Here is a 26317-nt window from a genome sequence, read left to right as displayed (position 1 = left end):
TAAATGAAAGAACAATAAAGAGAGAAAAACAGGAGAGTGGGGAGGAGTAATTTGGAAGGATTGCCAAAGGTTTCAGTGTCCTGTTGAGGTGAAGATAAACTATTTGTTGAACACTTGATGAGCAAGATCCATTTAGACAATATAAGCAAATGAACTAGAATTTGGGGATAACAAATGAATGTAGAGATTGAGTGGTTCCAAGACCATAATAAAGAGAGAGGAGAAAACCAGGGTGGTTTGACATTTTGGGCAACTCCCACCGTGGGTATGGGGAGGAATGAGTGGGAAGGTGCGAAGTGATGACAGAAAGGCAGAAGTCAGGATAGGACTGTGCAAGAAACCTCTAAAGGAGAGAAAGAGTTTTGGAAAGAAGTTGACCAACAATATCAAGTGCATATGAGAGTCAAAGAGAATGTGGCTGGAGTATATTGCTGCATCTATGCACAAAATGATTAATGGATAATTATAGGATAATGCAGAATTTTAAAAGTATTTTAAGGCACAACGACCCAAGAACACTTTGGTCTGACAAACACAGATCTAATGTTTTCAAATTCCTGATAGCTGTTAGTCTCTGGGTTCAAGTATGAGAACTGGAATTCCTGAGAACTACCCAAATCAAAAGTTATTCTGTATTTTATATAACACTTAATTTATGTATTATTAAATAATGAGTAATCATAATCACAATGAATCCTCTTTCTGTAACAAGGTGAGAGGTTTTCTGTTAAAAAAAAAATCAATGTATGGCTTATTAGTATTATAAACCAATATGACTATGAGAAAAATCACATCCCTATATAATAAAAGCCTAATATGCAAACTCTCCCCTTGACTGGGAGTTTGACCGCTTGCTATGTATGACGTGCGCTGACCACTAGGGGGCAGCGAGGGACATGGCAGGCATGGCGACTGGATGCTGGCAGTGGCTGGCAGTGAGGTGCTGCAGGCCTCAATAGGCCCCAATGAGAGCAGGCCTGGTGCGGGATGGTGGAGCAGGTGAGTGGGCAGGTGAGTGGGCAGCACCAGGCCAAGGAGAGTGTGAGCCACTGGTCACTGGGCAGGGGCTGATCACCCCACCGATCGCCCCGCTGCCATCGGGCTCCCAGGCACTGAGGGAGCTGGGTGGGGACCCAATCTCTGCCAATCTGATGGCAGGGTGAGCAGCTGTGGCAGCAGGGGACAGCAGCAGTGGTGAAGGGTGGTGGCTGGGGGAAGGGAGGGAGTATTTAGCCAGCAGCCAGCAGCTGCTAGGGACCCTACCAGTGTACGAATTTTGTGCACTGGGCCTCTAGTATTTAAATAACATGTAAAAATTAATTCTATCTGATAAGGATATTTAATAATAGAAAACCCTAAAGCAAAGGAAACATTAATATAAATGCCAAATAAAATATATTTAAATTTATATGATCAAACCACAAATAAGCTTTGAAAACATTGCCTTATGTGATAATCATTATCTTTATTTCATAATTAAGCTTCCACTTAATAGGAAATTTTTTTCATTTTGTGTTGACATTGGTCAAATTTTAATTGCTAGTCTGCAAGTATCCTCAAGTTGAGCATTAGGATACATGTTCCACATAAACTCACTCTTGTTTATTTGTTTGTTTTTGTTAATCCTCACTTGAGAGAATCCTCAATAGAAAGAGAAACTTCTATCTGTTGTTCCACTTATTTATACATTCACTAGAGGCTTGGTGCACAAAATTTGTGCACAGGAGCAGGGGTACCCGCAGCCCAGCCTGCACCCTCTCTAATCTGGGACCCCTCAAGGGATGTCCGACTGCCCATTTAGACCCAATCCCAGGGCAGTCGAACATCCCTCTCACAATCCAGGCAGTCGGACATCCCTAAACAGGCAGACATCCCTCGAATAATCCAGGACTGCTGGCTCCCAACTGCTCGCCTGCCTGCTTTCATGATTGCCACTAACTACTTCTGCCTGCCAGCCTGATCACCTCCTAACCACACCCCTGCCAGCCTGATTGATGCCTAACTGCTCTCTGCCAGTCTGTTTGCCCCTAACTGCCCTCTCCTGCAGGCCTGGGTTCCCCTCAACTGCCCTTCCCTGTAGGCCCAGTCACTCCCATCTTCCCTCCTTTGCTGGCCTGGTCACCCCTAACTGCCCTCCCCTACAGGCTTGATCGCCCCCAACTGCCCTCCCTTGCAGGTCTGGTCCCTACCAACTGCCCTCCCCTGCTGGCCATCTTGTGTCCACATGGGGTCAGCCATCTTTAATCACATGGTGGCAGCCATTTTGTGTGTTTGAGTGATGGTCAGTTTGCATATTAACTCATTTATTAGATAGGATTGAAGCTTGGTGCACAGGTGGGGGCCAGCTGGTTTTCCCTGAAGGGTGTCCTGGATCAGGGTGGGGGTTCCCTTGGAGCATGGGGCAGCCTAGGAGAGGGGCCTGTGGTGGTTTTCAGGCCTGCTATGTCCCCCAGTGACCCAAGCAGAGGCCCAAGTATCTGGGATTTACTTATCTTCTATAATTGAAACTTTGTAGCCTTGAGTGGAGGCCTGGGCCAGCCAGGGTATGCGGAAAGCTTGGCTTTCTTCATCACCAGGGAAACTCAAGCTTCCTGCTTGCTCAATGGCTCCAGCCATCTTGGTTGTGGTTAATTTGCATACTTGCTCCTAATTGGCTGGTGGGCATGGCTTGTGTGTGTAGCAGAGTAATGGTTAATTTGCATATTACTCTTTTAGTAGATAGGATTGTTGATTCTTGTATATGCCTTCACCTGGGATCAAACTCACAATATTCCTGTATTGGGAGGACACTCTAACCAATTTAGCTACCCGACCAGGACTGGAACTCATTTGGTCTCCAAATAATATTATATCTTGGAACAAAATTCACAGGATCTGCATAGAATATACTATGCAAATAAAACTAGATTTACTTAATTTGTAAGAATGACTCCCCATTAGCAGCAGACAGGGCCATGAACACATGCTTATAACATGGGCACAACTACAAATGAAACTAAGTGACTAGATGATACACTTCTTGAAATGCCCCACATAACTTTGAACTCTGTCAGCACTTTCTGCTTTTGCCACATTAGAACTACTACTGTCTTTACACTGATGGTTAAGTTTTAACTCTCAGGGGAGAATTATCATACTTTTAAATCCCATTTTACCAAAATTTTAAAATTTATCTTTATTGTTGAAAGTATTAGAAATGTTCCCCTTTTTAATCCTATTGACTCCCTCCATCCTACCCCCTATCGCCCAGGCCTTCACCACACTATTGTTTGTGCCCATGGGTTACGCATTACATGCATATACATTTTTTTGGTTAATCTTTCCCCACTCACCCCCATTTTACCAATTTCTTTACACATTTTTCTCGAGACTTGGAAAAAATATATACATGTGATGGGAAATTATAGGAATTCCCACATGGAAACATGACACAGAACTGCCACTTTTGTGATACTTAGGAAGCTTTCTGCTGCCAAGTCATAGCAAGACAACCTCAAAATGATGTAAATGATAAGGGGATTAATTTTACTCCATAACAAACAATCTCAAGTCATCTGGGGCTAGTTAGTTAAGTTAATAACAGCATCAAAATTCCGGGTGCTTTCCACCTTCCCACATTGTCACCCCAGGTATACAGGCTTCCTGGTGGTTAAGACAGACTCAGCTGTTTCAGGTACCACATCCTCACATAATAACATCCAGAGCAGAAAAGGGACAATTTGTCAAGTCTTTTTTTGTTGTTGTTTTAATGAGTAAAATAATCTTACCCATGTCGAACCGGTTTGGCTCAATGGATAGAGCGTCGGCCTGCGGACTGAAGGGTCCCAGGTTCGATCCCGGTCAAGGGCATGTACCGTGGTTGCGAGCGCGTCCCCAGTGGGGGTGTGCAAGAGGCAGCTGGTCAATGATTCTCTCTCATGTTTCTAACTCTCTATCCCTCTCTCCTCCTGTCTGTAAAAAATCAATTAATATATATATATATAAAGTTTGGAATCCGATTGCTTTAAAAAAAAAAAATCTTACCCAAAGTCCCCACCCAGTGACCTCCCCTCATCCTTCATTGGCCAGGAACCAAGTAACATGCCCATTTTTAAACCAATCATGGCAAAGGGAAGAAGGCCACCATAATCTATTTAGTACAGTCTAATCTAATTTGAGGCATGGAAGAAGGGAAAACAGCCATTGGGTAAGGCCAGTGATTCTCAAACTGTCTAGTCTCATGACAACTTCACTATTACTGAAGATTACAAAGAGCTATTGTTTATGTGAGCAATAGTTTACTGACTGTTGTTGTATCCGAAATTTAAAAACAGTTATTAGTTCATTTAAAATAACAACAATAAACCCATCATTTGTTACTATGTTGCGGTGGGCAGAATGATGGTCCCTAACCATGGCCCACATCCCTGGAACCTGAGACTTTGTAGCAGATGCGATTGAGAATTTTGAAGTTGGTAGATCGCCCTGGATTAACGAGGTGGGCCCAATGAAATCACAGGGGTAGGTATAATCAAAAGAAGGAGGCAGTGGCAGAATGATGTAGACTAAGAAATACACATTTGGCTATTACAGGCTTTAAAGATGGAAGGGCACCACTAGCCACGGAAGGTTGGTGGCCCCTAGAAGCTGGAAAAGGTGAAGAAATGGATTCTCCCTTACTGTCTCCGGAATGGTGAGCAGACCTGCTGACACCTTGATTTTAACTTAGGGAAGCCAATTTCAGACTTTTGAATTCCAGAAAGGTACTAAATTTGTGTTGTTTTGTGTCACTAAACCTGTATTAATTTGTTTCAGCAACAACAGGAAACGAATACGTACACATCTTAAAATTTAAAAAAAAAATGACTGTGTTTTCCAAAACAAACAAAAAAATCAGAAGAGTGGCATTGACTTACATTTTTGGCAAACCTCTTCAAGATCTGATATTAGAAAGATAGGTGAATTTTTGCATCTGCTTCTGCATTCAATCTCTGGAAAACTGTTGTACATTCATGAAAAACTATGAGTGGAAAGGCAAATCTAGAAACAGTTTTGACTTCATGGTCCTCTCAAGCGGGTCTTGGGGACTCACAGGGCTGCTCAGACCACATTTTGAGGACCTCTGGTGCAAGAAGTCAACAATTTTGAGCCATCCCCCAAAGAACAGATAGGAAACAGTCCCCCCCCCCCCCCCATATTCTTAGAGTGAACTTGTCTGGCTTTAAGGTATGACCTTAAGGTGATGACCGATACAGTGCAATGATTTTCACATTTCTTCCTTAATTCAAACAATATTTCTAAGAGCTTAGTTTGTGCCTGGAACGTCTCTATGGGCTGAGCTTATAAAGCAAACAAGGTGGATACAGCTTTTGCCCCTAGGAAGCTTCTTACATTTCAGTTGAAGAAAAACAAGCACATAAGTAAGACAATTTCAGATATTACTAAGGAAAAGTAATGGAAGAAAGTGTGAGGGGGCCATGGCTGCTGCGGCTCAGTTGGTTAGAGTGTCCTCCCATACGCCAAAAGGTTGTGCAGAGCACAGACCTAGGTTTGGGTATGATCCCCATTGAGGATACTTACAGAATGCAACCAATCGATGTTCTTTCTCATGTCGATGTTTCTCTCTCTCTCTTCCTTTCCCTCTCTAAAATCAATAAGCATATCCTTGGATGAGGGGGAGGGGGGGAAGAAGTGGGAGGGGCATTTCAGATGGTGTGCCAAGTGCTATTTTAATTTGAAGTGAAGTTAGAGCTGAGATGTGTAAGAAGGAACCACTGGGAAATGCGGGAGTATATAGAGAACAGCAGGGGCAGATATCAGGAAGGGGTTTGGCAAGGCAGGAGGACAGAAAGAAAGCCAGTGTGACTGAATGTAGTGTACCAGAGGAAGGAAAAAAAAAAAAAAACACAACACAAACCAACAGCTGAAGGGCCAAGCAGGTGTAAATTATTAAGGTCTTCTAGGACATCGAAAGGACTTAAGGTTTATTTTCAGTTGCCATACAAACCCACCGGAGGAAATAAGAGACTCTAATTATATTATGTGCCAGGCTTTGCTTCTATAAGTTCTTCCACCTTCTCCAAGGGCTGCTCTTCAGCCTAATACTTTCCCAATCTTGATCATGACGACTCTCCAGAAAGGTACAGGACCCCAATAGACACGGCACACCTCCCATGAATTGTTTGTATGCCACCATCAAAAACAGATCTGACGCCCAGCGGGGGGATTTAAATGACAGGCTGCTTGAGGTGGAATGACTTCTGCTTGTTGGCCAGTGTCGGTGTGCGGACCCAAAGGCACAGTGTGAATACGCCTGCTTGGCAATTGCTGGTCTGTCCCTTGTCCAAATCGGTAGGTGTGTGCCTGGATTGTAAGGGGAATGACTCTGAAGTTAGCCTTTCTCATCTCTCTGTCATACAGGAACACACACTGGAAACTTGGCTCATTTCTGGAGACTTCTTGTGACGACCCTCGGTGGCTCAGGATGCACAATTGGTCGTCATTATCCCTTGTGTAATCAGTGTCTTCAAACTGTAGGGTGATGTTACAGTGATGTTTACAGAAGAGGGGACCATGCTCCACACCATAATCAAATCACGTAAGGAGGAGCCTTCTTAGATATCATGCATCTATACACAGCGATTAGATATCTAGTGTCTATTTTTATAGGATAGCGGGAGAAGTCACCTTCTGGCTCCCACTAGAAGAAACCGGATGAACCATGTGCCTAAGAACTCTTTAGGTATTCATTATAAATACAAACTTGGCCTAAGTGTTTACCTCACAAGCCTCTCCACAACGAGAGGATGCAAAGAACTCACACATGACCACGTGACTTGAAATCTGCTTGGAAAGGGCCTTTAGAAGCAGCCGGGAATTGGGACCCAATCAGGACGCTGCCCTGCAGGTGTGATGGCCTCGCCCTTAGGAAGCTCCATCCACGTGTGTCAGAAGCCTCATCACAGAGCAGCTGTGGCTCCTTGGGCCCCAGAGTCTCCCTAGTCGTGGCTCCTGAAAAAAAGAATTAAAAAAAATTATTGTGAACATTTTTCTATGACACTTAAGACTGTACATCAAAGACACTACAGTAGGTCCTTCCAGGGCTGCATCTATTTAAAAAAAAAAAAAAAAAAGGAATTGCATTCTGACCTCTGCGTGCGGTTCAACCGTTTCTCCCTGCCTCTCCTTCGGGGAGGACAGAAAGATGGTTTTTCTCTCTGCAGCGGGAACCGGTAACTGAACCTGTTGTTGTTCCGCTAAGCCAGCCTGCCTGCAGCCTCGGCGGATTCCGATCCTAAGTGCTCGGGGAGTTTACGCTTGAAACCTGTGCCTCCCTCCCACGTCAGATAAGCGGGAAGTTTGCTCTAGCCATGATAAATCTGCACACGGCGGGGATGTTTTTGGCCCAAAGCGTACGTTAGGACGATGATTAAAGCCGCCCTCCTCCCCTGCTCGCGGCCGGGGAGTGTGTTTTGCCTGCATCTCCAAGGAACGTCCCGCAGCTGCCGCCGGCGTGTGCGCGCGCGGGGCCCGCAGCCGGCGCTCTGCGTCCCCGGGGCCGGGCGCCTCGGGTCGGCCCGAGAGTCCTCCGCCCGCCGCGGCCACCGGTCCTCCCCGCGGTCCCCTTCCGTCTCCGAGCCCAGCCCGCGGCCCAGCCCGGGGAAGGGAAGGGGAAGGAAGCCCTCGCCGCAAGCCGGCGTCTTGGCCGGCTCCAAACACGCCGCCACCCAAAACTTTTTTTTTTTTTTCCTCCTTCTCCCAGCTGCGCGCAACTTTGTGCCTTTTCGCCCAGCACGTTCTCGCCCCGACTTTCAGTTCCCTGGGGTTCCCTTGGCTCCCCTCGCCGTCTCCCCCAGCGCGGGAGGAAGGGGGGTAGGTTTGGGAGAGAGGGGGTCCCCGGGGGCGGGGGGCGCGGAGGAGGAGAAGGGGAAGGGGAAAGGGCCGCGCCGGCCCGGGAGGAGGAACCGGGCGGAGGGGACGGCGACGGGCGCGGGTGCCCGAAAAGGAAAGCGCCGCGGCGGCGGGATAAAGTTCGCGCCCTTTCCGCGGCGTCCGCAGCCTCCCCTCCCCGTCTCTTCTCTCTCTCTCTCCCTCCCTCCCTCTCTCTTTTGACAGCTGGGCGCTAGCGGCCACCTCCACGTCCGCGCCCGCACCCCCCAGGGGCGCCCCGAGTTGTTTTCCATCCCCCCAGACACAGCCGGCTGGGAAAGTTACAAGGCGGGAGGGAGACACAGACATCCTCCTCGGGCGAAACCCCTAGACCCTAGCCGGGGACAAACAACGAGGCCACACGAATCCGACTTTTTTCCGGTGCAAAAAAGGGAAGCCACCTTGTAGTCGCGACAACAATCCCCGCGGAGAGGAGCCTCCCGGGGGGCCCGCCAGCCCGCCCCCCCCCCCGGGTCACCCCGCCCGGCCCCCGGCCGCCCGCCCCCGCCCCCGCCCCCCGCGGCAGCCCCCTCCCGCGACGGCCCGATCCTTTTCTTTTTTTCTTCTTTTCCTTTTTGTGTCCCGAGGAGCCGGGGAGCGCCGCAGGCTCCGGCTCGGGCGCGGGTGTAAATCAGTCACCTGAGCCCGAGGGGCCGCGGCGGGCGCGCGCGGGCGGGGAGGCGGCGGCGGGCGCGGCGGCCGGAGGAGCCCGGCGGGCGGGCGGGGGAGGGAGAGAAAGGCCGAGACGGAGCGGCGAGCGGCGGCGGCCGAGGGGCTGGTCCAGGCGCGGCCGCTAAGAGGAGACCAAGAGGCGGGGGCTGCACTTGACAACCAGCATGCGGAGATGGTAAGAAGTTTCCACCCTCCTTTCCTGCTTTCTAGTCGAGACTTCGGGAGCGGGGAGCCCCCCGGCCGCCCGGGGAGGGGGGGGGGGAAAGACCGTGTTTTCTCCGAGTCCGGCGGGGAGAGGTGGAGGGGGGGTGGTGGTGGTGGTGGGGAGGGGGGCATGGGAGGGGAGGAGAGCCCCAGTCCCAACCTGGCCCCTGCTGTGCCCCCGAAATCCCCTCTCAACTTGGCCCAAGTTTGCGCGGAGAGTTCCAGGTGGGAGGGTGTGCGGGGGCGCTGGGAGCGTCGCCCCCTCTCGCGGCTGCGGGGAAAGGTGAGCGGCAGCTCCTGGGGGTTGGGGACTGGCTGGGGCGGGGGGGGGAGAAAGGGGGACCAGGGGGAGGCGGGGGGATGAATGGAGCGCTGGAAGGAGCTGGGGCGGGCGGAGAGGAGAGCTTTGGAGACAACGGGAACTTTTAAAACTTGCCCGCGAGCGGGGGACGAGCGGCGGGGCGCGCGGGGAAGGCGGCCGCGGCCACCAGGTCCCCCGCATCTTGGCTGTGCCCTCCCTTCACCCTCACGTTGGGGGGCGGGGTGGGGGGGTGGAAACTTCCCTTTGCAAATGAAGAAATTGTAGGAAGTGCTCCCGGAGGTTGTTAGGAAGAATGTGCAAAGCGCAGGCAAGAAACCCCGGAGAGGGAGAGGTTTTGGAGGTGCAATGTTTGGAGGAGCCGATTTGCCCGACTTACACGTGGACCGCACGGTGGCATTTGGGGCCCGGAGAGGGGGCAGAATAATAATACCTTCCCCCCCCCACCCCCCCCCCAAAAAAAAAAACCCTAGATGTAATCCCCTGTGAAGTGAGGTTGAGATTAAAAAAATAAAAGTTCCAAGTGCAAGTGGCGGCGGCGGCGGCGAACGCAGCCGCGGAGATGCCAGCACCGCCGGCTGCGCTGGAAGCGGCTCCGGGCGGCGAGGCGGCGCGCAGGCGGCTCGCCCGCGGACGGGCGCTCTGTCCGCTTGCGGGGAAGGGATTTGCTTGAAATGGATTTGCTAGAAATGGGGCTGGACCACTCGCTTCCTTTTCGTTTGCTTCCACCCGGTGCTGCTGCTATTACCCCTCCTCCCCCCACTTGGGGGATCTCCCAGCCGGTTCCGCAAAGTAGATGGCATATGTAAGAAGAAGGCAGGTAGCGGGTCGGCATGTCCCCTCTCTTCCCTTCCCCTTGGTGTGTGACATCCCTTGTTTCCGTGATCAAAGTCAAGACTGGAGGGTCAGGAGATGCGACTTGTCAAAGGCAGGCGCGCAGACAAAAACAGCGTGCGCCCAAGACGGTGGCTACAGTGAGGCGGACAGAAATTAAAGTGATTCTGAAAGCAGCGCGCGATGTATGGTGCTTCCCATTTTCCCCTAGGGTCAGGCTTGTTGGAGAAGGGATGTACAAAAGACATCATAAGAGAATCCCCGAGTGCCCAGGATTAAAGAGGCAGGGAGTGGCTGTTTCATTATTATTTTTTTTTTAATGCACTTCGTGGACAGTTACAATGGTTGGAACCTGTGTTTAAGTGGAGGCGTCAAAACAGAATGTTCAAAGTATCTGTTTAGCGCTTGAGCGTTTTTTTTTTTTTCCTTCTTCTAAGCGGCATTTAACACAAGAACACTGTAAAAGCCGGTTGTAGGGATTCTTTTTTCTTCCCTTTTTTTCTTCCTTAGCCTGTGCCCTATGTGTCTGCACATCTCTTTCCGAACACTGGTCACTTTGAACAGTGACTAAACCCATGTGTCACCCGCTGCGTTGTGTGTCCTGCAGTTTCAGAGGTGACTGTGCACACACATGCGTGCTGGCAGTGGGGGGATAGATTCCCTAGGTGGTGTGTCTGATCCGAGGACGTAACTCGAGAGGAGTGAGACCTTGTCCAAGCTGATAGAACTTCCTTTACCCTTTGGAACCACCCCCCCCAAAAAAATCTCTTAGGAACTTCTAGAGGGTATCTGGGTTTTCATTTGTAGCGGTTTCATTTAAACTGTTCCGCCTTAATGAAGTTCTCAGGGGTAGCTAACTCTTCTGTTCCCAGAGAGCAGAGTATTTAAAATCCAGATTGCTAATCACTTTACCAAAGTATTCTGGAGTATCTTCACCTGAGGGAAGTGAGGCTGAGCCTGAATGGGAGACTCTTGTGAGAAAAGTTTGAAACTGACTTTTTTTTTTTCTTTCTTTTTTCCCCCCTTGAGCATTTTAAGTTCGGTGTTGTTTGCTTGTTAAACTTAGGAGGAGGGAAAAAGCAACCTTGGGATTTCAAAACATAAATATTAAGAAAATATTAGTAGCAGTTATACATTCCAAATACTGATCCCCTCTTCCCCTTTTACCTGAAATGTGAAGATGTCTGTCAGGCAGGGAGGTGTGATGACAAAAAAGAAACAGACAAAAGCAAGCGGACTGTTGCCGTATTAAAATGTAAGTGCTACAGTTTGAATTTTCAAGTGAGAGTTTTTGAGTTCAGCGCTTTACATAACATTTTGTCCTAATCTTGCTTGCTGTCAGGGATGTTTCATGGTTGTGCAATTGCTGCAGTCAAGAATGCCAATTTGCATTCCAGGAGTGTCATTTGATTACTTTTATCTGCACAGCTCCAAGACCGGCCCAGACCTCTCGTTTCATCTTGCCATGTCACGAGTCAGTGCTGTGTCGTCCTTTCAAAAATCTGCCTGATTTAGACAAGAAAGAAAAGCACTTTCATGTAGCAGCCGCAGTCCCCTGCTAACTTGTCAGCAGCAGGATATGATTCACTTGGGCCCAGAAGAATGGAACAGAGAAGGCGGGTTAGGCAGTTCAATAAAGCCCACGGACAGGTAGTGTGTGACATCCCCAGAGAGCTGCAGTTAATGAAGAACAGGTCTGCTTAGCTCTCCACACGCTGACCTGGTGCTGTCCCCACAGTTTTCTCATTTGATCTTTCCCAGCAAATTGATCTTTTCTTGTATTTTTTTTTTTTTTTTTGCCTTCCAAGTTAGTCCTTGTGGGACTGAAATTAGCAGAGCAACTTAAGTTGGATAATACAGCTGTTCAGAAAAGGAGAAATTGGACACTGGCTCAAAAAGGGGGCGGGGGTTGGGAGGTGGAGGGAGCTGTTCTTTTTGTTGTTCCTGGGAATATGTCTTACATTAAGGGAGTCCAAAATAGGTGATGACTTGAAGCTAGTGGTTCCCCTTTATTTTTAAGTTTAGAGTTAAGGCTCCTCACCATTTTAAATATTCCTTAAGTATTTGAAAAGATGGTCCTAGTGAGTATGAGGAGCTCTGTTTAGCATTTTTCAGACTCACTTGTTTGAGACAATTTGCCAGTGCACTGTGTGGCTTTTATGGCTATGGTAAAGATAGACTAAATATCAATGGCATTTTCCAACTATATTATTTATAGTCTTCTAAATAACTACAATCCCAAACGTGTCCAATACTGAATGGCAGAAAAGATTAAGCAATAAAAAAGTCATTACCAATGTTGTGTATAAATATGGCACATGGAAGTGTTTTCTACAAATTACCATGAGCATCTCTGTTTCCCATAAACCCCACAGAGACAGTTTTAATAAAACATTTTTTTTCCCTCCTGCATTTAAATGTAGGTTTTTAGAACTGGGACCGGACCACAAGTTTGAATTTGGTATAGATGTTAATATATGTTGTTACTTGTTTTATTTTATTTATTTTTTATTTTTGAGTTTAAAATTGATTTTAGCAAGGTGGGTAAATCTAAGTTGGGAATGTAGATATAGCTTAAAACACAGGTTAAAGTTTTATTATAGAATTTCGTATATAAAGCGTGGGTTGGAGGTAAGTAATAGATTCACAACGTGAGGTGGATATAAGGAGCAGTGTTTCCTTAATTCCTGTGCAGATGGTCTCATTTACCATCTACATCTTTACAAGAAACAGTTGAAAACATTCCTTGTAGAAGGGGAGGCAGCCTTTTCAAATCTTTCCTGCTGGATGGAAATTACATAGGGTCATTGGTTAGTAAACTCCACTCTGAAGAGCTAGAGGGAGCCTCGTGATTTTATTAGACATATTTAAGGGGGAAAAAATCACTCTGGCAATCACAAGTTTGTAGAAAAAGTACATAAAGAATATTGGCATACTGGCTTAGTGTTTAGGTTTGGAGGGGTTATTGTAGGTTTGGTGTTTAGTTTTTTTTTTTTTTTTTTTTTTTTTTTTTTTTTTTAAGCTGTGGCAGAAACAACAGAACTTCCTGTAAGAAAAGTGATCAAGTAGTTTGCTAAGATTTCTAAGTTCTACCTTTTAGGTTATTTTGAAGATCAAGCAAAATGCAAGCAAATATATTTTAAATCTGATTTGGTTTGCTAAGGTCTGTTTATCGTTTTGTTAACTGAAGGGGTTCTCCTGTTAGGAGGCCAACCTTCCATGTTCTATTAAATGTAACTTCCTCCCAAGTCACTAAGGAAGGGGATGGGTACCTTCTTTCAGTTCATTTAGAGACAGCCTCCTCTCTGTAAATAATGGTTTTGAAGTAGTTCTACACACAACTGCCGCACTCTGGAGAGAAGTCTCCTTTAAGATACATGCTTCATGGTATAAGCATAAATAGTAAGCCATTTATATTAGGAATCAATAAATATGTTACATTTAAAGAAATAGAACTCAAGTGGTATTAAGTTCAGTATTTGTTGTTTAATTTCACAGTCTTCCCACTAAAATTTGTGATATATTTACATTCAAGAGTCATTGACCATAATTGTTCTTTAATATGTATATAGTAGTTTTTAGTAGCCTTACTTTGGACAAACTTATTTGCCATTTAAGTAAATAATATAATCCAGTGAGATAAACTACCCAGATTTGCCTTTTTTTTCATCTCTTGAACAGTAGCTCTCATTATATCGCTAGCCAATAAAAGTCTTTATTTGTTGCTTATTAGAACCCCCAGTACACTCAAGAGTTCAGCTATAATTTAATTTGGCTGTTCAAAGAGGCTCCCTTGTTTTAAAACATGTTCTCAGTATGCTTTTACCATTTATTGTAAACTATATTCTAACTCATGTATATGCATAGGAACAATTTTACAGATAGGTCATTTTTAAGGTTTGCCACAGAAGAGTTATAACTTATTTTCTTAAAAAAAAAAAAAAAAAGTCTACCTAACAAAGTCATTTTTTTCTTTTTTTCTTTATGTTTTCTGATAATCTGGAGCATTTTTTTCCCCTTGGTGATTTAAATAATCTTGCTATTATAATTTAAAATCAATTTCCCCAGGAAGACAACCTTCCATTAAGGTATGGCATTCACAAACCAAATGTAATAATTAAGAATTCTATTTGAGGACATTTCACTTTGCAGTCACTTGAAATTACAAAAAGTTTGCCTTGCACTTCACACATTGCTAGCATGCAGATTCAGTTTCCTTACAGTAAACTGCTGGGAAGTTTTGCATTGAGTGGAAGGAAGATAGATGGCTTGAGAGTTTTGGTGATATTTGTTACAAATCACGTTCACTAAAGACTAGACCTTGAACAGTAAAACTCTAAAATGAGTTTCAGGAATTCTCCCATAAGGAAGGCAGAATGTGGAAGTGCTAAATGAGTCACTGCGTGTGGATCTTACCAGTGGGAATTGATTGCATCCACCCAGCTCTCCAGATACAGTATGTAACAGTTATCAAAATGTATAGCATTGTCTTGGAACTGGTGGTTTGTGAGTTCATAGTCCCTGCTTTTTTTAATTTATTTTTATTTTTATTTTTATTTTTTTAATGTGTGTTTCTCAGAAAGATGTAACAACCCACACAAAACATTTTTCTCTTATTATGACCTTACATTTGCCAAAGTTCCCCATGCTGAAATTCCTTTTCAGTATCTTTTTTTTTTTCCTCTTCCAGTCCGAAGCCAGACGTGTACCCAGACACAAAAGCCTCTGTGTATAGCAAGCTGTTTTAAATATTGTGACTCGGCGATGTGCTGTCCTTTCTCTGCTTGAGCCAAGGATCTCTGCTCAGTGTCTATGGATTACCAAGCTCCTTCTTTATTGTACCTCTTGTCAACTATTCCTATTCATTTAACCTTTCATTAGTGTCTGTGCAGCTTCACTGTCTGGAGAGGCAGGGAAAACCCGAAAGGCCCCACTGTCACAGTTATTAGATTTCTCGGTTACATCCCAGCAACCATAAAGAAGTGAGAGCCGGCACCATTGTCGTGCATGCTGCCGTCCTGGGGTGCAGCTCTTCTGTGCATGTCAAGGACATGTGCCACATGTTGATATGCATCCCAGGGATAAATGCACAACATGGGGGATAGGCCGGCACTGGCAGTAATGAGCTTTGTAGGAGTTATTGCAAAGACCAACAGTTTGTGAAGGAATTTTGCTTAACAGGCCAAAGGAGATAGACAGAGTCGAGGGCTGCCAAGGTTTGCCTGTGCGGAGCTTGTCAGTCACATTGTTTTCATCTAAACCTCATTTGAGGGGAAAATGGAATACGTCGGACAGCACTGAAAAGTCTTAATTTCATTTTTAGTCTTACAGAGGAGGAAAGTGCTCGCTTCTGGTGACTCTTTAGTGTAGTGTAACCGTTTTTATATGACCCGAGTCATTTATAGAATTTATCTTAGTTCTTCCATTCTTAGGAAAGCATGGAGACATTTCGTAGATGCCATCTGTATTTAAAATATGTATAACAATAAGGTGGCCTGTTAATTTTCCTGTGCTGCTCTCTTCCCCTTTGCATTTCCCTCTGCTGCTAATGATTTGATTATTTAGAAATGCATTGGCCTTGCTGCCTCGATGTAAAGGGGGGAAAAAATACAGTGATCATTGGATCATTTTCAAATCATAATAAAGATGAATATTTGTAACTTTTGAATTGGAAGATGTTGCTTCAACGTCTTAGAAGATTCATAGAGTTACTTTTTAAGAATTCTTGAAACATTTGAGTAGAAAGTGGTAAATTATAACACCTTCATCTCTCTCTACCCAAAAGTGTAATTTGTTTTTTAACTAGGAAAACTTTGTTACGAAGAGTGGATAAGAAATATTTTGGTCTTTCTAATTTAAATAATTCTTGTCAGTTTTCCAAACTCTTTGGGGGCTCGCCAACAACTTTGCAAACATATTAATGATTTATTACCAATCCTTATAAAGTTATTTGTAATTTTTACTTGACCCTATCTTTTTTTTTTTTTTTTTTTTTTTTAAAGCCACGTTTCACTTTTTAATAGTTGCATTTGAAGCTTTCTCTGGTAAGCTTTTTATGGTGTCTTGTGACTGTTTTAAAGAGCTTAATTGCCTTTGTTTCAGGGAAGAAAGATGAGCTATTTTTCATATTCCTTCCCTCAGGTGGGATGCTCCTTTCCAGTGAAACATATTCAGTAACTGACAGCTCAGTGTCCAGCCAGCCTAGGGCCATGCTCACTTCTCTGGGCCATTGGGGGAAAGCTCTGTGCACATTGTTGTAAGATGAATTTGCCTTTTATCGTGTGAGGTGACCAGGTGGCTTTCCTCCAGCCAAGACAAGGGAATGCTAACTTTCTCCCTTCTAATAGTCCTGCTTCCATTCATGATGGTTTGTGTTGGGTGAAGTAGAAGAGGAAAGAGGGACTTGGGAGCTATAATTTTAGCCACCACTCCCTCCCTGACCCCCTTCCCCCAACAACAACAACAAAAAAAGCAACTTAGAAAATGCGCCAGAGCTATGTGCTAATTAAAGAGAAAGGGATCCATGCAATAGCTACTCTCTTTGGGAATCCTAAAACTCGGTCCAGCCAGTGTCTCGGTGCCCATGGCTGATTGGAGGCACCATTATCCACTCAGAGTGAGAATAGCCCTGGGACCGGGTTTGCAGACAGACCATACTCTATTCCATCTAGGTTTGAGAGCCTCCATTTCGTCATTTGTACAACAAGAGAGTTTGGTCATTGCGAATGTGCTTTCCAATTTTATGTGACAGGGCCAGTCAGGGCTTGGTTGGCTGAGGAGAGGGGCTGAGGGTGATTGGCAAGCAGGCCCCTGCCCCTGATTGGGGTGGGGGGTCAATTGGGGGTGAGGCTGGCTGTAGGGAGGGGCTGTGGGCGGTGGGTTGGCCGGCCCCATTCTCGAATGGGGTGGGGAGGGCCAATATGGGGCCAGTGGCCTGGGGGAGGGACCATGGGTAGTTGGCTAGCCAGCCCTGCCCCTGGTCTGAGTGCTGGGTGGTGGGAGCTGATTTGGGGTAGAGCTGGCTGGGGGGAGGGGTTGTGGGCCCATTGGGGTGGTGGGGGTACATTAGGGGCGGGACTAGCCCAGGGGAGGCCCTGCAGGAGGTTGACCGGTGGGCCCCACCCTTTGATTCACCGGTTAGCTGGCCATGGTGGGTGTCATAGCCACCGGTAGTTCTGGTTGTTAACGGCATTCTGGTTGTTGGCTTTTTATATATATAGATTAATAATGCTGCTATGAGCATGTGTGTGCAAATGTTTTGTTCTCATTTCTGTTGGGTCCATACCTAGGAGTGGAATTCCAGTCATATGGGAGCTTATCTTTAACCTTTTGAGAGAGAGAGAGTGCCAAATCACTTTTACTAAGCAGCTGCACCATTTTACATTCCCACCAACAGTATGTGAGTTTTCTAATTTCTCTACATCCACTCCAAACTTGCTATTGTCTGTCTTTTAATTTTAAGCATCCTAATGATTGTGAAGTAGTTTTCCTTTGCATTTTTCTGATGATTAATGTTAAGCATCTTTTCATATGCTTATTGGCCATTTGTATATTTGTAGAAAAAGATCTGTTAAATCCTTTAGCCATTTAAAAAATGTATATTTTTATTGATTTCAGAGAGGAAGGGAGAGGGAGAGAGATAGAAACATCAGTGATGACCAAGAATCATTGATCTGCTGCCTCCTGCAAACCCCGCCTCCTTCAACCCAGGGTATGTGCCCTGACCAGGAATCTAACCATGACCTCCTGGTTCAACCACTGAGCCATACCTGGCTGGGCCCTTTAGCCATTTAAAAAAAAATAGGTTATATGTCTTTTCATTGTTGAGTTGTAAGAGCTCTTTATATATTCTGGACATAAGAGCTCTTTATATATTTTAGACAGAAGATTTACAAATATTTTTTTCCATTATGTGGGTTGTCTTTTTACTTTTTTGTTGGTGTCTTATGAAGCACAGAAGCTTTAGATTTTGATAAAATCCAACTTATTAATATTTTTTTTTGTTTCTTTGGAAGATTTTGAAATTGATTTTTAGAGAGAGAGGAAGGGGAAGTAAAGAGAGAGAAACTCTATCAGCTGCCTCCTTCACACCCCCATCGGGGGTCCAGAAGCAACCCAGGTGTGTGCCCTGACCGGGAATTAAACTGGCACACTTTCAGTGCATAGCGAGGATGCCCAACCAGCTGAGCCACACTGTCCTGGGCTTAATTTTTCTTTTGTTGTTTGTGCTTTGGGTACTCGAAGAAACCACTGTCTAAACCAAGGTCATGCTGACCTATTCCTGTATTTTCTTTCAAGAGTCTTACAGTTTGAGCTCTTATATTTAAAGCTTTGATCCTTTAAAAATATATATATATATATATATATATATACACACACACACACACACACACACACACACACACACATAATTGATTTTTATAGAGGAAGGGAGAGGGATAGAGAGCTAGAAACATCATTGAAAGAGAGATACCAATCAGCCACCTCCTGCACTGGGTATGTGCCCACAACCAAGGCACATGAGCCCGACCAGAATCGAACCTGGGACCCTTGAGTATGCAGGCTGACGCTCTATCCATTGAGCCAAACCAGCTATGGCAAAGCTTTGATCCTTTCTGGCTAACTTTTGTGTAATTTGAAGTAGGGATCTTCATTCCAGTTGTTCCCAGAAACATTTGTTGAAAGACTGTTCTTTCCCTCTATTGAATTACGATGGCACCTTTGTGGAGAATCATTGGACCTTAGGTGTACGGGCTTGTTTCTGGATTTCTTATTTGGGTCCATTCAGCTACATGACTATCCTTGTGCAAATACCACACTGTCTTGATTACTGTAGCTTTGCATTAAGTTTGTGACTGAGAAATGTGAGTCTTCTAATTCCATTCCTTCCCCCCCCACCACACCCCCAAGATTATTTTAAGCTATTCTTGGTTCCTTAGCAGTTTACTTAAACATTTTTCTTGTTGTGGTAAAACATAAAACCCTGGATCTGTTGGTTGGAGCGTTATCCCATAAACCAAAAGCTTGTGAGTTTGATTCCCAGTAAGGACACATGCTTAGGTTGTAGATTCAATCTCTGGTGGGCATGCATTTTGGAGGCGACAGGTCAATGATTCTCACATCAGTTTCTCTCTCCCTTTCTCCTCTCTCTCTCTCTCTCTCTCTCAAATCAATTACCCCCTCACCACATACACACACATCATAAAAACTGAACAACTTAACCATTTTAAGGTACAGTGGCATTAACTGTGTCTTGTGCAACACATCTCTAGAACTTTTACATCCTGCAGAATTGAAACTTTGTTGAACAAGTCCCCTTTTCTGTCTCCCCACAGCCCATGGCAGCCACCATTTTATTTTCTAAGAGTTTGATTATCTTAAAGTAGAGGCCCAGCCACGCGAGGAGGCGCCTGGCCTCCCACCGTGCTAGGAGGTACCCCACGGGGAGCTGGGACCTGTGCTTGACTCACACAGCACCATCTGCCTTGGAGTCAGGCCTGACTCGCAGCATCCCCCAGCCCCCCTGCTTCTGTCTCCGGCTCTGCTCCCTGCCTCACCTGCGTGAGCAACCTCCTCCTGTCTGGCATTGACCTGTTATGGAGTCCCAGCCTAATTTGCATATTACCTCTTTATAATATAGGTGGTTAATGTAAGTGGCATCGTGTAGTATTTGTCCTTCTGTAAATGGCTTATTTCTTTCCAACTCTGCCTTCCTTCCTCCCTCCCTCCCTTACCCCCTCCCTCCCTCCCTCCCTTCCTTCCTCCCTCCCTTCCCCCCTTCCTCCCTCCCTCCCTCCCTCCCTCCCTCTCTTCCTTCCTTCCTTCCTTCCTTCCTTCCTTCCTTCCTTCCTTCCTTCCTTCCTTCCTTCCTTCCTTCCTTCCTTCCTTCCTTCCTTCCTTCCTATAGTGGCCTTTCTAATGAGTGTGAGGTGATATCTCATTGTGGTTTTGACTTGTATTTCCCTGGTGGTTAATAATGTTGACCATCATTTCTTTCATATGCTTGTTGGCCATTTGTATGTGTTCTTTGGAGAAATGTCTATTCAAGATTTTAGTCATTTATTGGAGTTTTTTAAATTGTTGAGTTGTTTTTTGATATATTCTGGATATCAACCTATTATCAGAATTATAATTTGCAACCAAACAGTAGGTTGCTTTTACACATGTTCGATTACTTTCTTTACTATACAGAAGCTTTTAAAGTAGTCTAATTTGTCTGTTCTTTGTTGTTTTTGTCCTTACCAGTCTTCTTTTAAAACAAATTTATCTGATTCTAAAAGAGGAAAGACTGCATTCAGAAGGTACATCTATTGTTTGGGTGCTATTGCAGCTTTTTGGTGGTTCTGCAGGGGACAAGAAATATGTCAGTTGACTAAGAGCCAGAAAGGGCTGTTAGTTCCCTGTGAAACACATTGGTTTTACTTTGATGTTTTTTAATTATCACAGCATTTAAAAAAATTCTAGGTGTTCTGTATAAGAGAGACAGTTCATGCCCGGGAGGGTGGAATTAAGTACCTAGAAATAATTGTTTTTGGTTTTATAAATATGTCAAAGGAAAGGAAGAAAAAAGTTATGATTGAGAAATTTCTCTTTCTGGACATTTCGTAGTGACTAGAAAAACACCAACAGTGACTAAAGCTAAAACTTGTAAGATTTCAAACCCAAACTAACTAGTCTAGTTATTCAAATCTAGCATGACACATTTGGAAGTACGAGCTTATTTTAAAGTTTATCTGACAAAATTTGTAATTAAAATACCTCATTTTAAAATTTAGAGACACTGGGGAGCAAATGAAAGGTAATCTAATTTGGAAGCAGCTGAGTTGTGTCATTGTTGAATTAAAAACAATTATTCCCTTAAAGTTCTAATTTCTCTTTATTCATGGTAGTAAAAACCTATATTTCCATCCAGTGTAATTGCTTTTCTGGTCTTCTGATGGACCAGTCTTGCTTAACTTTATTGTCTATTTTTGTCCTCTGCCAGTTGTTTTGGACAAAAAGTTTTATTTTTCATTCAGTATCAGCTATTAATTAGATGTGCTGATTAAATAGATAAGTGCAGAGTATGTGTCTTTCTTTCTCCCCACATCAGTGTTTGTATATTTAAAAGTTAATTAGCCAACTTTAAATTGTATCTCATGACATAGTTTGAGGATTTACATTTCCCCTGGTAAAAATTCTGTAAAGGATTTAAAATCATTTATAGAAGTTGATATGGTTGAAAAATGTATATTTACTAGACACTTAGTTTTGGATTACATATACATTTTATTTTTCCCATGGCACATTTTGTTCATGTTGAACAAGAAATCAGTGCTGCATTTTTGTCCTTTTTAACATGTTTTGACATGTGCACATATGTATATAGAATGACAAAATCGTTTGTGCTGTTCTTGGTATTGTGCATGGTTTGAGGAAAGGAGGCAATTAATTAGAACAATATAGCCATACAAAGGAAGTCCCACTCAGTTCTCTGGTCGGTGGTATGTAATCCCACTGGGATACACATTTGACTCTCCAGTGGGGTAGGGACGTTTGTTCTGTCAGCATACCTGTGAGGCATGCTGGTAGAAGCACCGTGTGTTCAGAGTTTGCTCTCATTCTGAAAGGTGATTGGAAACAAAACAACGTTGTATTTGTTTGAATTAGTTTTTAAAGACCAAAACATTAATTTTGCTTCGGAGGACATTAACTTGAAGTGATACTACAAAATAAATATTTTTAAACCCAGAACTTCTGCCAGGTGTTGAGCCATATTTTTCAGCCTATCGCTATCTCTGGTAAGAAATAGTTTCACACAAGGGACTTGTGTTTGTTCGTTGGTTTTCTTGGTGTCACTGTGTCCCTCAACATCAACCAGTTATTGACATGACATTTTTTGTGTATAGAGTACAATGATAATTACTAGATCTAACAAAATGAGTGTGTGTGTGTGTGTGTGTGTGTGTGTGTGTGTTGTTTGTGTGTATATAGAAGTATCCATGAGGAACTGATACTTTACAACTCTTGTGGAAAGTCAGGATAGTAGTTTATTGAAATTTTATTTTCGGGGTGGAAAGGAATGGTTTAACACTTATATTTCCATGCTGCAGTAAGTAATACCTGGTATGTTATTTTTTTTGTAGTTTCAGTTGTATGTATGGATGGCATGGATGTATGTTGAGAGTTATCACTGAATGTTTTACTAATATCAAATTGTATTTTTGAAATAGAGATATGCCTGGGTAATAAATAAAAACAGCCAGCAAGTAAATAGTTGATTACTATATGTAGAATAACTTGCTGTATATTTGCATGAAACAATATTAGGCAATAGTGTAGTGATTTGGTAAAAATAAAAAAATCCTTTCAAATTTTTTCAGTTTTTTGGTGTTCAAGCTGTACATCTGGGATAGGCGTGGGAGTTCAGTTGTCTTCATATTTCAAAGCCTAACACACGTTTATTTTCAAATATAACAATAGGCGTTTGAGTTTCTGCGAGGCTCATGACAGACACTCCGTTAGCTGCTGTAAGTATTACAGATGAAGCAGAAGCTATAACCCTAACATCGGGGAGCACAACATTCATTGGCAGGAAGATATTCATTATATGAAAAAGAATAACCATAGTCTAGAGTCTGTCTCTGGTCTTCATTTGCTTAGAAATCTAATTTTGTCAGTACACCACCTTTGAAAGAGTTCAGTTACTCGCAAATTCATTCAGCTTGTTCACGGACAGAGAGGTGGAGAATACACACACACCTGCAAGCCTGGTGTGTGACCGTGTATATGTCTGCATACCATGTTAGGTGGAATACTCACCTACTTGTATTGGCACGCTTAGCACATTTTCTCCTTTGCAGCCAAATTACAATCAAAATGTTGCTCATTGCTTTATGCTTTTGGGAGTTAAGCAGAGAGTGTTAGGGATGGAAGTGGAAGGCGGAAGAGCCTCCTCACATAGGGAAAACGCTACCAGTGACCTGTTCTATTTACAAAGGATACTTTGGACTGTGTCCCGAAGAGCGTTGACAAAATGTACCCTCCACCCCCACGCCTTGCTTATCTTCTGCTTCCATTTCCTTTTCTGATTGACAAATGCTTTTTTCTCTAGATATGTTAATATTCTCAAGCAGATACTCTCAACTGCCCTGGGAGCTACTTGTTAAGGTGACTTTGACTCCGTTTGTTTTTTTATGGACCTAATGCAGATGGCAGTTTCATTTCACTCGTTTTAGATTCCTTGGGAGACACTTCATGGCACTACCTTCCATGTCATTATTTTGTAGAGGGACGGGCGACATTGCTGGGAGGCCACAGGATAACACAATAGTTTTCTAGCGGGGGAAAAAAAAAGATTTTGCTTGTTTATTGGCCTTACACAGAGGTGTAATAAACTGCGATCTAGAAGCCAATAGGGATGTTGTTTGTGTATACTTAATCTCTGAATCTGTTTTCTGCGTGGTAGGCAAGTTTCTCAATGATGTTGGAGATGATGCTCTAACCAACTGAGCCATACTGGCCAGGCCCAATTAATTTTTCTACTTTAGTTTTTGTTCCTTTTAAAACATTTATTATCAGTTAGATTCTGACTGGAGAGAAAAGTTTGTTAGGGTAGAAAGAGGAGGCACTGAATATCCACTGGATGCCCTAAGGACAGAAGATGCTGGTCGACAAGGAAGCTTCCTGTTGGGGTTTCCTTAGGTCTAGTCCAGTGGTCGGCAAACTCATTAGTCAACAGAGCCAAATATCAACAGTACAACGATTTCTTTTGAGAGCCAAATTTTATAAACTTAAAACGTCTTCTAACGCCACTTCTTCAAAATAAACTCGCCCAGGCCTTGGTATTTTGTGGAAGAGCTACACTCAAGGGGCCAAAGAGCCACATGTGCTCGCGAGCCGCAGTTTGCCGACCATGGGCCTAGTCTAACTTTCATCCTTACATTTATATTTTCAGTGTGTAGTTTGGAACAGTTGTGTAATGTGAGAATTTTATTATTTCATCTCTCACTGGGTTTAATATATCCCGAACTTAAGTTTGAAAAGGTGTCAGAACAGAAAATAAAGTGAGGGTGATGATGGAGAGAATGGAGAAATTGCACAGGCAATGTTGAACACTGATAAAAATGTAGTTTGAAAAATACATTGAAAAACAGAGGGCCAATTAAAAGGAGTGGCTTGAAACTTGTTTTTATGTGCTTCCAAACACCCAGATTCACCATATATTTTTTCTAGGATCTTTCAGTGTCTCCTTCTCTTGTGCCCCTCATGTACTGGGCAGAGTCCTGTTAGATCTGCCTCCCCATTATCTCCACCCCCTCCCCGCCCCATGTACTACCCCACTGCTATTACCCTGGTCCAAAGGACCATCACCCCTTACCTGGAAAACTGGGGCATCTTCTAACTGGCTTTGTGCTGCCTCTCTCCTGCCCATCACATCCAGACTGTTCTTCACAGAGAAATAGCTTCCCCATCTCAAAACCTCCCTGTGACTTCTTACCACACCTGCAGTGACATCCAGACTCCTGCCATGGCCAAAATGGGCTGTGACCCAAAAGAGTATGTGAGATGAGATCGCTGCCCAGTGTGCCAACCACATTTCCTAGGGCTGCTCGCTTCTGTTGTTACACTGACCTTCTTGCTGTTCACTGAACATTCCAACCATGTGCTTGCCTCAGGTCTTCGCGTGTGGTTTTCCTCTGCCTGACTGATCTTCTCCCAGCTGTTTGCATGGCTTCCTCCCCCGTTTCATTCAGTTGTCCTCTCAGATGTCACCCAATTCGAACGTGTTTCTACGCTGTATGCATCTCTGACCTCTTAACCCTGCTCCTTTTCTTCATTGTGTTTATCACCACTTGAAAATATATTTACATTTTTGTTTATATGCAGCTTACTATTTGTCTGCTGATCCCTCCCCCGCAGGGATATCTGGCTCCATAAGAACAGGAACTTTGATTGTCTTGTTAATTTCAGAATTTCCACTACCTGTAGCAGTTCCTGGTATGGGAAACATTCAACAGGATATGTATTGAATGAATGAATATACATTATTTCATTCATAAGCAAATTATTTACCTGGTTTTATCAGCCCTTAGTTATTCATGGAGGATTACTTATGGCACCTGCTGTTTCTGTTCTGAACTGCTTATTGGAACTTTGGTATCCAGGGTAGATGTAAACACCACAAGTGGTGTGCCAAGATCATCCTATAGGATGTGGGGAAATATATTGGAAATTTGACTTATCTCCATCTTCTGTGTTTATGTTTGTGCTTTATAAGGTGCAGGATACCTTAGTACAAATATAAGGGATTTACTATCAAGTAAAAAAAAAAAAACTAGCATGATCAGGACAAGGATGGAACTTTGTTCAAAGTAAGATTTATCTCCACAGTCCGGCTATTTCAAAATTTTTTTTTTTTTGCTTTTGAGTAATAAGATGGTGATCCAACATAAAAATTCTTCTCATTTTTCAGAAGATCGCACAGATTGTGAATGATATATATGAAATTCAAATACATATGTATATCAGTATTTATTCCTTAACATTCAATTTTTTGTGGAATCTTCAAGACTTTTTAGTGAAAGTGCACCTGTGAAAGTGAGTTATTTCAGTAATGATTCAAAATTGCTGTCTGATTGGTCTGTTTCTGGGAGATGTGAGCTTTTGTTTAATCTTTGAATAAGTCTTTCCCCTCATTTTGAATGACTTAAGCTTTTTTAATGAAACTTAATTGGATATTTGCATTTCTGTGTCTTCAGTGTAAAAAGTATATTTTTATTTATACCAGAGAGGAAGGGAGAGGGAGAGAGAGATAGAAACATCTGTGATGAGAGAAAATCACGGATTGGCTGCCTCCTGCACCACACTAGGGATCAAGCCCTCAACCCAAGCATATGTCCTGACTGGGAATTGAACTGTGACCTTGTTCATAGATGTGTGCTCAACCACTGAGCCATGCTGGCCTCTCTGTGTCTTTAGTTTTTTTAAATAGTTTATCTTATATAATGAAGAGCTAATATGCTAATTAGACCGAACAACCAAATGACCTTCCTGACATCCTTTCGGACAACCTTGGATGAAGCTGGGGTTGTGAGGGCTGGCCGGGGCAACCAGGGGTTTGAGGGCCCCTTACACATATTTTGTGCATCAGGCCTCTAGTTGAGATATACGTAAGTCACATAGTGTAAAATTCACCATTGTGAGTTTTACATTCCATTTTATAATTACAGTTTATGCAATTTTAAAGACACAGAAATAAATTATAAACTTAGAATTTGGATGCAAGTTTGTTTAAATACTCATTTTAATACCTTCTTAAGTTAAAAGAACTTTTATAACATGAAGGACTTGTTAATACAATATTTGACAGGTTTCATAAACACGAATGAAGCATTGAAG

At 43.7% G+C, this 26317-nt stretch overlaps 1 protein-coding gene across 14 annotated transcripts in view; it reads left to right on the top strand.

Moving 5' to 3' along the window:
* The first annotated feature begins 8624 nt into the window (after positions 1-8624).
* The window catches only part of BNC2 (basonuclin zinc finger protein 2), a 427699-nt gene continuing 410006 nt past the window's right edge, over positions 8625-26317 (top strand). For 9 of the 14 annotated variants that reach the window (XM_084898228.1, XM_084898237.1, XM_084898235.1 and 6 more), the window contains exon 1: positions 8625-8755. In XM_084898228.1, the coding sequence (XP_084754354.1) occupies positions 8753-8755 (3 nt within the window). In that variant the 5' untranslated portion in view covers positions 8625-8752. Of the gene's footprint in view, positions 8756-11435; positions 11588-26317 lie in introns of those variants that run through there. The other 5 variants (XM_084898239.1, XM_084898238.1, XM_084898236.1 and 2 more) reach the window with 3 other exon arrangements.

This window comes from Pipistrellus hanaki (genome assembly GCF_964339955.1).
Source record: "Pipistrellus hanaki genome assembly, chromosome: 11".
NCBI lineage: Eukaryota > Metazoa > Chordata > Mammalia > Chiroptera > Vespertilionidae > Pipistrellus > Pipistrellus hanaki.
This window is presented reverse-complemented; position numbering and strand designations above follow the sequence as displayed.